General features: G+C 38.3%; 1 protein-coding gene across 2 annotated transcripts in view; it reads left to right on the top strand.

The window, feature by feature from the left end:
- The first annotated feature begins 401 nt into the window (after window positions 1-401).
- Window positions 402-11161, top strand: part of LOC139140795 (uncharacterized) — a 48605-nt gene continuing 37845 nt past the window's right edge. The window contains exons 1-9 of one of the 2 annotated variants that reach the window (XR_011554066.1): window positions 402-628; window positions 773-989; window positions 1666-1855; window positions 2465-2628; window positions 3467-3623; window positions 4085-4188; window positions 4627-4899; window positions 5222-5366; window positions 5671-5809. Coding sequence is in view for 1 of the 2 variants with exons in the window: in XM_070710214.1 (XP_070566315.1) it covers window positions 873-989; window positions 1666-1855; window positions 2465-2628; window positions 3467-3623; window positions 4085-4188; window positions 4627-4899; window positions 5222-5366; window positions 5671-5809 (1289 nt within the window). In the remaining variant the exon portion in view is untranslated. The remainder of the gene's footprint in view (window positions 629-772; window positions 990-1665; window positions 1856-2464; window positions 2629-3466; window positions 3624-4084; window positions 4189-4626; window positions 4900-5221; window positions 5367-5670; window positions 5810-11161) is intronic. The other variant, XM_070710214.1, reaches the window with a different exon arrangement.

Raw genomic sequence — 11161 nt, 5'->3', positions numbered from 1 at the left:
ATCTTGGCACATTACAGTCCCCAGCTGCAGTTTATTCGCATCTTTGACAAACAGACTAGTTATTTAGTTGACAAAAAATTCTATCCGATGGAGAAGAAAATGTTGAGAAAGTGTTTTGCGAGTAAAGGTAAAGCGAATAGCGCCTACAACTGCAGGTGGATCGGTCCGTATATTTATAAATATTTGGTAGAGTCGTTTCCAGTATTGCGAATTTCCGAACATTGGCAATGAAAGTGGACTTCAATAGTCTAGGTTAAATGCATAAATACAGCACTATCATCCCTTCTTTGAGGTCTTTCCCCGTCTTTCAACCTTTCTATGACACGTAAGTGATCGAACGACTTCAATGACAATACAAATCGTACAGGTTATATATATGGGTGTCATTAGTTCAACGTGCCATTCAGACGGGCTTTACAGGAGTCTATACATACAATTGAGTGATTCCACAGTCTTTATTCACCAGCTATATGAATGTAAATACATATTCAAACTTCTACAAACTATACGTGTGCTTCAGCCCCGTCTCAAGTGTCAAGATTTTTTCCTGTCTAATTCGCTTGAGTTAGTCATTTTCTCACTCTTAATACTGAAGGCCCTGCATTTCATTACACACCGAAGAATTGAGGTAAGAGCACTTTACATCGCAGACGTATCTTGTACTCTGAGATTCATTGTAAACACCCAGTTTGTTTATGATCGCTGACAGTACTACATTGATCTGCAGTTGTGAAATTCCGAAATACTCAACTGTCTGTGTGCATGGTTACAGGCGTTCAGGACAGGTACACCAACGCCAAGAACGTCAAGGAGAAGTTCTTGTACCCTTTAAGAAGTTTGGAATTAAGTACTCTTACGAAGGGTCGCCTGATATGCCGAAATTAAAAGTAACCATCACGACGCTACACAGTGTCTACACCAGCAAGAACGCTAAGCTTTTCATCAAGTTTATCGGAGATGGCATCAACAGCAAACCCGTTCCTTTGAAGGTCAGTTCTCATGTCATGCTTAGGTTGCAGTTTTTGTGAGTGGGGAATATTCAACCTTACAGATAATCACTTAAATATGATTTTCGTCCAACGAAAAAACGATGTACAAAAAATCCTAACTGCTGAGTATTAGTTGCGTGGTCAGTGAACCATGGAAGGTATTGTTAGCCGGGCGTGGCGTAAGAAACGCGAATCATGGGCGTGGTGACGAAAACAATAGTTAAGGTCAGTTTATATTTCATGGAGATTTCAGCCATAGACAGTGAAGTGCTCCGCTATGTGTTAACACAGGGCAAATTAATCCCCTTAACTTTAATTGAGATTATCACACCAATAGATTTAAATTCATTTTCAACACATTCCATTGCATACCGTCATCTCACACAAGACCCCGGTAACTCTGAGAGAACCTTTGAAAATCTTTCACTAGCGATTGTGCTGTCGCTCAAAAACGTAATTCATATAGTGGATAAGAAAATAATTTAAAATTATTTAAGCAGGCAAATTTTGCGTTTACCTCAAAATGCTAGTATTTTTAACTCGAACTCATGTGGATTTTACGGGGAATCAATACCTGTAACAGCCTGCCATACTCGCGTATCAAGGCTTTAATCAGAAACTGAAAATTTACCTAACGGAATGTGAACTTGTACATTATTCACACCGTTTTTTCTAGTACAAGTACGGTTGGGAGGATTCCCCACTGTTCCGACCCTGGGAGAAGGAACCAGATTCTACCGACTTGTTTTCCGTGACTAGGCCGAAAAGACTTCAAGATAGGGACGATGACGATGACGGCAAGCAGACATTCCGTATTAAAGTTCCTCGCTTCTTTAACCTGAACGCTGTGCAGAAAATTGAAATAGGTACGTAAGCTCCTTTCGGGTGTCTACGATTTTGCACAAATTTCAGAGACGAAAAAAGCTTTTGTGAACCATGGACAGGACACCTCCACTAAGACATTAAAACTCTGTCAAAATATAACTTTAATTTTGATGAAATTATAGCCGTATTAAATACTGCCTACTTTGACCTTCTAAGTTGATCTTTACTGACAATTTCGTTTCCAACTCTTGGAACAAGCACAACAAAATCAAAACGCAAGCTTCAAAACTAGAATATTTCAAGGTGTGTTTATCATTTTCGTCAGAACCAAAGTTTCCGAAGCATGTTCCAGCTGCAACTGGTACGTCCACGAAGAATTTCTCAAAGGGTCGTTTCAGGAACAAAACGTGTCAGTAACATATTTTACTTTAAATGGACAATTTAAAACATCTCATGCAACCTGCTCGTAGTTTTGATGGGTTTGTCCTGACAAATGACCAAGTTCTCCAATCTCCAATCTTTGAAATCGGTTTGGCTTATCAAAGACTGCAACAGTACATGGATGCCCTACAACCTGAGTAAACGTTGTACCATGTGACGTTGCAAATCATTTCCTTTTAACTTTGTCTGTGATTTCATTTTGTTGACAGGTTTTGACAATTCACGGTTTGTTGATGGTTGGTTGATCGGAAGCGTGTCGGTTGAAGATTCCAAGAGGACAATTCTCTTCTTCAACGGACCAGGTACCTATGGGTACTGGCATCACGGGTCAATGACCCTGACAGCGGAGAGGTTCCTGAAAATTGAAGACTCGGTAAGTAAACTTTATTTCAAAATGTCAATCTTTCAGTTGATATATATATATATATATATATATATATATATATATATATATATATATATATATATATATATATATATATATATATATATATATATATATATATATATATATATATATATAACCTTCCTGCCTATAGTGACCCTTACTTAAGGATTCAACAACGCTCTGCCAAGTCAAAAAATCGGTCTTTGGTCATGAGGATCACCCATTTAAACGATACAAAGCCAAAGAAACGTTTTTAAGTTGAAATTATTAATCACTGTATGAACTCGAGGAATGAAAAGTCACCCACACTCGAACCCACATTACCCGAATACATTTCGGATGTTCTTTCACGGAAAGATGGGAACACAGAAAAAAACATGACAAATATGGTACTAGTAGAGGATAAGTGTACTCGACCAGAGTTTACATCTTCAAGAATGAGATTTTGTTCCCTCTCAAGCAATCTTAATATACTGTAACTAATTTCATTAACTTCTCTTTGTTAATACCTTTCTCATTTATTTCAGCGTCAAAATTTTACTGTGCCATTTTTCGAGTGTCATGGTTTTTGACTAGCGACTTACTTTCGACACCTTTCAATGAGTTTTATCTAAAATATATTTTACTTTTTTTACCATTTTCATAAGTTTTTGTTTGTCTTTAGCCATTTTTAAAGCCTAGGGAAGGCAGTCTGTGCACTGCCGAAACGTTGGTTTTATAAATTGAAAAACAACTTTCTCGAAAACGTGAACTCACGCCCTCAACGTGATGTGTTTTCATATTCGACATTTATTGGTTTGTATTCCTTCTTTTATTCTCACAGTTTTTGCCAAATCGTTTCGTAATGGGACCAATATTAGGTTTTCGCGGGACGTCGGAATACGGACGTTATCAGCTAAGTTGTTTATTGGTATCTGAAGGTCTGGAAGCTCACCTAGATTCCTTGGAATTCACTGTCACCACGACTGATGGAACACAAAGTGAGTTGCAGAGGCAATTATCACTCAGTCCTACCGACCAATGTCATCTGCCCAACTCTCCTGGCAAACACACGATAAAAACTGAGAATAGAGAAAATATACGACGTCGAACAATTTGAAAATAAAAACAAAGCCATATCCAGCTCCAGTAGATCTATCTATTCACCCTTTTCTATCGGCTCGTCAAGGATTGAAGTCATATGGTACTGCGCACCTTGCAATATGTCATACTTTACAAATATTGTTTGTAAATGTCGTCAATACTGCAGTGATCACAGCAGTGATGTTGTATGGCAGAACAGGAGGGCTTCAACGATTGTGTAGGTCCCCGCTCGAATATCAAATAGTGAAATACAATCTGTCTTGTATTTTATCACGTACTCGGTCTTAGCCGTGTGTCATGTTTGACCTCAAATACAAAGTTAATGAATGTTTACTGTTTTTAATTCTCATATGTACAGCAATTGGCAGCGGTCGCACCAACACATTGACCAGGCCCATTGCACTCTGTGGAAGGTACAAACTATGGCGGTACGATTGGGAGGTACCACGTGATAGAAACCAGGTAAATGATTGGAAGAACCAACCATTCGAGATTTATTTCCCTATCGCGCCTCGGGGACATATATTCGGACTCTCAAATTTCTACAATTCTTTTCTGATCTACCACTTGTGAGGGCTCATTTTAAAGCTCTTGGAAAAAGAAATAAATTCACCGTCTTAGTTTTTCGAAAATCCAAAAGCGTATTTTTACCCTTAGAGTTAACACAGGAATGATGGCCATTTTGAATTTCAAATATCGCAAAATGTTGAGTAATTTGCATCGCTAGTCCAAAAATTTGCACGGTGACCCCTGATTTTTATTGTTGATTAGGTAAGAGAACGATTGAAAGTTTCATTCAGGAAAGTTTGAGTAAAAGTTAAATCTTTCACTTTTGAGGCACATACTACCTTAAACGAAATTTTTATTATTTCGTCTTTCTTCGATGTTCCTTCCTTTCAGAACTTTATTTGCAAGTACACGTTACCAGACCATCGCTCGTTTTCATGCCACATCCCAGCGTTCAATACGTACCCACGTGTTGCCTTCGCTACATTCTCTGCTCCGGACACAGAGGCAGAGGCCCGCAGAAAAAGTGGAAAGGTAAAATTTGAAGATAACAGCAATGTGATGTGGATACACATGCGAAATGCCCACAAGGAGAAACCATTTCATTTACTGCTGTTGGGTGGAAACAACGTCAATGCTGACGTCATTGTGCAAGAACTATTGGAGGTGGGTTTCAGTCAATTTTTGTCGTTGCAGAATCTGAATTTTTCAGTTATTTTCGTTGTATGTTTCAAAGTTATTTTGAACTTTAAAGATGTAAGACAGACAGACCAAACCACGGTCCTTCCGTGGAGGGACCGTGACCAAACGAACGATGATAGAGGCTCGACCTGTTCAACTCAAGACGAGCTTAAGATTAAAAGCAAGTCGTCAAAATATACGAATTTAGACTATTACATAACTTCACTATCTGTGATGGATATCTCAATTGCGAACATCTCTCTCTCTCTCTCTCTCTCTCTCTCTCTCTCTTATAAATATATGCCAGGAGCGTCGCATGAGCGGTTTAGACGATTATGACGTCAGTGGTCTTCGCAACGATGCTCGGCGGAAATACTTTGAGATGTACATCAGTCAATGGCGACAACCTGAACAGTCTTGTATGATGGCAAGGATACCAACCCTGATGATGTGTGAGTCCCATCAAATCACATTTGAACAGAATCGTGGCTTTTCTGACTCAAATAAGAGGGCGCTGTAGTGGCATTATGAACTCGGTCAACCAGATTCTTGTATAATTCGTTGTTTTGTAGCATTCGCTCTTGATAAATTCTGGGAAGCATCAGTTTGAACTCTTGCTTTCAGCTGCATTGCTTTTATCGTTTAGAAACCAGTACACATGGTCAACGATATTCATCCATTTTTCAAAGACTGCAAAATAAAATAATGTTTTCAAAACTGTCAACATAAATTCAATAAATATGATATGCTTCACAGGGGACGAGCAGGATATATTCAGTGGTTGGGGCTCTGTATCACAGTCAATTGAGGAACAAGAAATTTTCAAGGCAGCCAAAGAATACTTCATTTCATTTCAATTAAAGGGCTTTCGAACACTGAGTGCCAGAGCGCCACAGTAAGTATAAAATAACACTTTCTATTTCTGTGTACTTTTTCTAAAACGCCCGAGGCTCTGTATAATCCTAGAAATGGTTACATCATTTAAAATGTGTTCAGCTTAGATATAACTGCAGTGTATTAGGAGAAAAAAATAGATTCATGAGCGAACGTCGGATAATTTTGCCTGATCATAGACCAAGTTGCTCAGCATTGCAATTAAGTTCTCTTTGATTATTGCCTATACTATTACTGTCCTCTAAAATATTTATTACTTGTATTTAGATTTTGACAAAACAATTTTTCTTACACACAGTTTCAAACTATAATTTGATGGATCATATTATCTCCTTTTTAAATAAGCGTGCCATAATGCTTATACGTATACTCCAGATATCTGGAAAGTGTGACGTAACTAATGCGGCTGTTAAATAATTTCAGCAAGGGTATAAGTAAAAGGAGGAACCATATTTTAACAATTCTATACAAATTACTTCTATACCTGCAGCATTTTTACTTTTCAAATTTCTATTTGCATAACTGGCTTCCGTATCCACATCACATAAATATGTTAATACATTTACGCGATCCTCGCCAGTAGTAAAGTAAACGTGGACAACTGGGATTAAGTAAGAATTTTTACACCCATTTTATTCATTTATCTACATGAAGCGAAGGAAAAATTAACCATCCATGTAACTAAAGTATAACCCTGACCTATATACGAACTCACGCACGCTGGCGCAGCAGTGCATTGTCCTGAACTAAGCGGGGAAATTCCCTGCTGAGCATGTTTATACATGTACGGGAAATTCCGTGTGAGTCATCACCATCAAACTAGCCTATATAAAGGACCCCCGTTGTCAGTCCGGCCGGCCGGTCGCGGAGTCTAGCTGATGTTGAACACGAAGTTCCTATCGGTACGAACTAACTTTCATATCCATTCAAACCATAATATCGTAGATATCGCTCCAGCGGCGGACTAAATCCTTCTTGTTTTTGTATTTCTAGCGCCTGATGAAATATGTTCTGAATAAGTTCTGACCCCGGAGCCTCTGTTGTTGCGCCTTTTTCTTGTATTTGTGTAAGCAGCTGTTTATATTGAACGTAATAATGTTTATATTTCTCTCTTCTTTTTGCTACTCCCGTTTTCCCTTGTATTACATCAATAACGACACCAGGTATGGGTGTTAAGGCTAACAGTACCGGAACTGTTGGAATTGCTGCTATTACAGCAGAGCTTACAAGAATTCCCTTAGTAATATTGAGAGCCATATCAATTCGACCCATTAATTAGGGGCCCAAGCCTACCGGCTGGGCCCCTATTGGTTTTATAGGAATTCAACTTTCTTCTTCTTTAGGGGCCCAAGCCTACCGGCTGGGCCCCTATTGCTTTTACTGGAGTTCAATATTCTTCTTCTGGTTCTTCCGCTCTTTTTTTGTCGACCTAGAACTCAAACACCGCTTACCGCAAACTTCTGAAACTTGCAGGGCTAATAGGTACCTATCAGATCTCGTGCACCTGGGTATACAAATTTCGATTGGTCACGTGACCTGGCGGCCATATTGGATTTTCCAAAAACCTAAAAATGGCTTTTCCAGAATACCCAGGGGTCTAGTCGATTTGAAATTTTTTGTATAGCAAGCATGGCCTAAGGTCTTAAGAATTTGCTAATAAAATCGCATGCGGTCACGTGACCTTGGCCGCCATATTGGATTTTTGAAAAATATCAATTTAATCTTTAAAAATCTTCTTCTCCAGAACCAAAACACCGATTCAACTGAAATTTCACATGTAACATCTTAAGTGTGATCTCTTTCAAGTTTGCGAAAGGCGTTTGGATCGGTCACGTGGTTTGGCCGCCATATTGAATTTTGCGAAAATCGTGATTTAATCTTTAAAAATCTTCTTCTCCAGAACCAAAACACCGATTCGACTGAAATTTCACATGTAACATCTAAAGTGTGATCTCTTTCAAGTTTGCGAAAGGCGTTTTGATCAGTCACGTGGTTTTGCCGCCATATTGGATTTTGCTAAAATCATGATTTAATCTTTAAAAATCTTCTTCTCCAGAACCAAAACACCGATTCGACTGAAATTTGACATGTAACATCTTCAGTGTGATCTCTTTCATGTTTGCGAAAGGCGTTTGGATCAGTCACGTGGTTTGGCCGCCATATTGGATTTTAGGAAAATCATGATTTAATTTTTAAAAATTTTCTTCTCCACAACCAACACACCGATTGAGCTGAAATTTTATGTATAACATCTAAAGTGTGATCTCTTTCAAGTTTGCGAAAGGCGTTTGGATCGGTCACGTGGTTTGGCCGCCATATTGGATTTTGCGGAAATCGTGATTTAATCTTTAAAAATCTTCTTCTCCAGAACCAACACACCGATTCAACTGAAATTTGACATGTAACATTTTAAGTGTGATCGCTTTCAAGTTTGCGAAAGGCATCTTGATCGGTCACGTAGTTTGGCCGCCATATTGGATTTTAGGAAAATCATGGTTTAATCTTTAAAAATTGTCTTCTCCACAACAAACACACCCATTGAGCTGAAATTTTATGTGTAACATCTAAAGTGTGATCTCTTTCAAGTTTGCGAAACGCGTTTTGATCGGTCACTTGGTCTGGCCGCCATATTGGATTTTGCGAAAAATCTGATTTAATTGTTGAAAATCTTCTTCTCCAGAACCAACACACCGATTCAACTGAAATTTGACATGTAACATTTTAAGTGTGATCTCTTTCAAGTTTGCGAAAGGCATCTTGATCGGTCACGTAGTTTGGCCGCCATATTGGATTTTGTGGAAATCGTGATTTAATCTTTAAAAATCTTCTTCTCCAGAACCAACACACCGATTCAACTGAAATTTGACATGTAACATTTTAAGTGTGATCTCTTTCAAGTTTGCGAAAGGCATCTTGATCGGTCACGTAGTTTGGCCGCCATATTGGATTTTAGGAAAATCATGATTTAATCTATAAAAATTTTGTTCTCCACAACAAACACACCCATTGAGCTGAAATTTTATGTGTAACATTTTAAGTGTGATCTCTTACAAGTTTGCGAAAGGTGTTTGGATCGGTCACGTGGTTTGGCCGCCATATTGGATTTTCCGTAAAATATTAAATTCCAAGTGAAACGTGTAGTAATTATTATATGATGTTCAAAATCCTACTTTTTAAAGCTCGAATTTTGCACATAATATCATTAGTGCAAGATTTTTTAACCATGTTAACCGCTTGGGCCCCGCCAACGCTGCTTGCAGCTTTAATTAGGGGCCCAAGCCGACCGGCTGGGCCCCTATTGGTTTTATAGGAGTTCAACTTTCTTCTACTTCTTCTTCTTCTTCTTCTTCTTCTTCCGCTCTTTTTTTGTCGACCTAGAACTCAAACACCGCTTACCGCAAACTTCTGAAACTTGCAGGGCTAATAGGTACCTATGAGATCTCGTGCACCTGGGTATACAAATTTCGATTGGTCACGTGACCTGGCGGCCATATTGGATTTTCGTAAAATACCGATTTAATTTTAAAAATCTTCTTCTCCAGAACCAACATACAGATTTAGCTGAAATTTTACTCATGTCATCCTTAGAGTGATCTCTTTCAAGTTTGCGAAAGACGTTTGGATCGGTCACGTGATTTGGCCGCCATCTTGGATTTTACGAAAATCGCAATTTAATCATTACAAATCTTCTTCTCCAGAACCAACACACCGATTTAACTTAAATTTTACTCATGTCATCCTTAGTGTGATCTCTTTCAAGTTTGCGAAAGACGTTTGGATCGGTCACGTGATTTGGCCGCCATCTTGGATTTTACGAAAATCGCAATTTAATCATTAAAAATCTTCTTCTCCAGAACCAACACACCGATTTAACTGAAATTTTACTCATGTCATCCTTAGTGTGATCTCTTTCAAGTTTGCGAAAGACGTTTGGATCGGTCACGTGATTTGGCCGCCATCTTGGATTTTACGAAAATCGCAATTTAATCATTAAAAATCTTCTTCTCCAGAACCAACACACCGATTTAACTGAAATTTTACTCATATCATCCTTAGAGTGATCTCTTTTAAGTTTGCGAAAGACGTTTGGATCGGTCACGTGATTTGGCCGCCATCTTGGATTTTACGAAAATCGCAATTTAATCATTACAAATCTTCTTCTCCAGAACCAACACATCGATTAAACTGAAATTTTACTCATGTCATCCTTAGAGTGATCTCTTTCAAGTTTGCGAAAGACGTTTGGATCGGTCACGTGATTTGGCCGCCATCTTGGATTTTACGAAAATCGCAATTTAATCATTAAAAATCTTCTTCTCCAGAACCAACACACCGATTTAACTGAAATTTACTCATGTCATCCTTAGTGTGATCTCTTTCAAGTTTGCGAAAGACGTTTGGATCGGTCACGTGATTTGGCCGCCATCTTGGATTTTACGAAAATCGCAATTTAATCATTAAAAATCTTCTTCTCCAGAACCAACACACCGATTTAACTGAAATTTTACTCATGTCATCCTTAGAGTGATCTCTTTCAAGTTTGCGAAAGACGTTTGGATCGGTCACGTGATTTGGCCGCCATCTTGGATTTTACGAAAATCGCAATTTAATCATTAAAAATCTTCTTCTCCAGAACCAACACACCGATTAAACTGAAATTTTACTCATGTCATCCTTAGAGTGATCTCTTTCAAGTTTGCGAAAGACGTTTGGATCGGTCACGTGATTTGGCCGCCATCTTGGATTTTACGAAAATCGCAATTTAATCATTAAAAATCTTCTTCTCCAGAACCAACACACCGATTTAACTGAAATTTTACTCATGTCATCCTTAGAGTGATCTCTTTCAAGTTTGCGAAAGACGTTTGGATCGGTCACGTAATTTGGCCGCCATCTTGGATTTTACGAAAATCGCAATTTAATCATTAAAAATCTTCTTCTCCAGAACAAACACACCGATTTAACTGAAATTTTACTCATGTCATCCTTAGAGTGATCTGTTTCAAGTTTGCGAAAGACATTTGGATTGGTCACATGATTTGGCCGCCATTTTGGATTTTACGAAAATCGCAATTTAATCATTAAAAATCTTCTTCTCCAGAACAAACACACCGATTTAACTGAAATTTTACTCATGTCATCCTTAGAGTGATCTCTTTTAAGTTTGCGAAAGACATTTGGATTGGTCACATGATTTGGCCGCCACATTTGATTTTCGAAAAATCGCAATTTAATCATTCAAAAACTTCTTCTCCAGAACTAACACCAAAATCTTTTCGCAAACTTTATAGGCCATACTACTAGATGCTATATAATAAATTTCAAGGAAATTAACCAGGCAGTTTTTGAGAAG

Source organism: Ptychodera flava, chromosome 9 (assembly GCF_041260155.1).
Source record: "Ptychodera flava strain L36383 chromosome 9, AS_Pfla_20210202, whole genome shotgun sequence".
NCBI lineage: Eukaryota > Metazoa > Hemichordata > Enteropneusta > Ptychoderidae > Ptychodera > Ptychodera flava.
The sequence above is the reverse complement of the archived record's forward strand: the minus strand, read 5'-3'. Positions and strand labels throughout refer to the sequence as shown.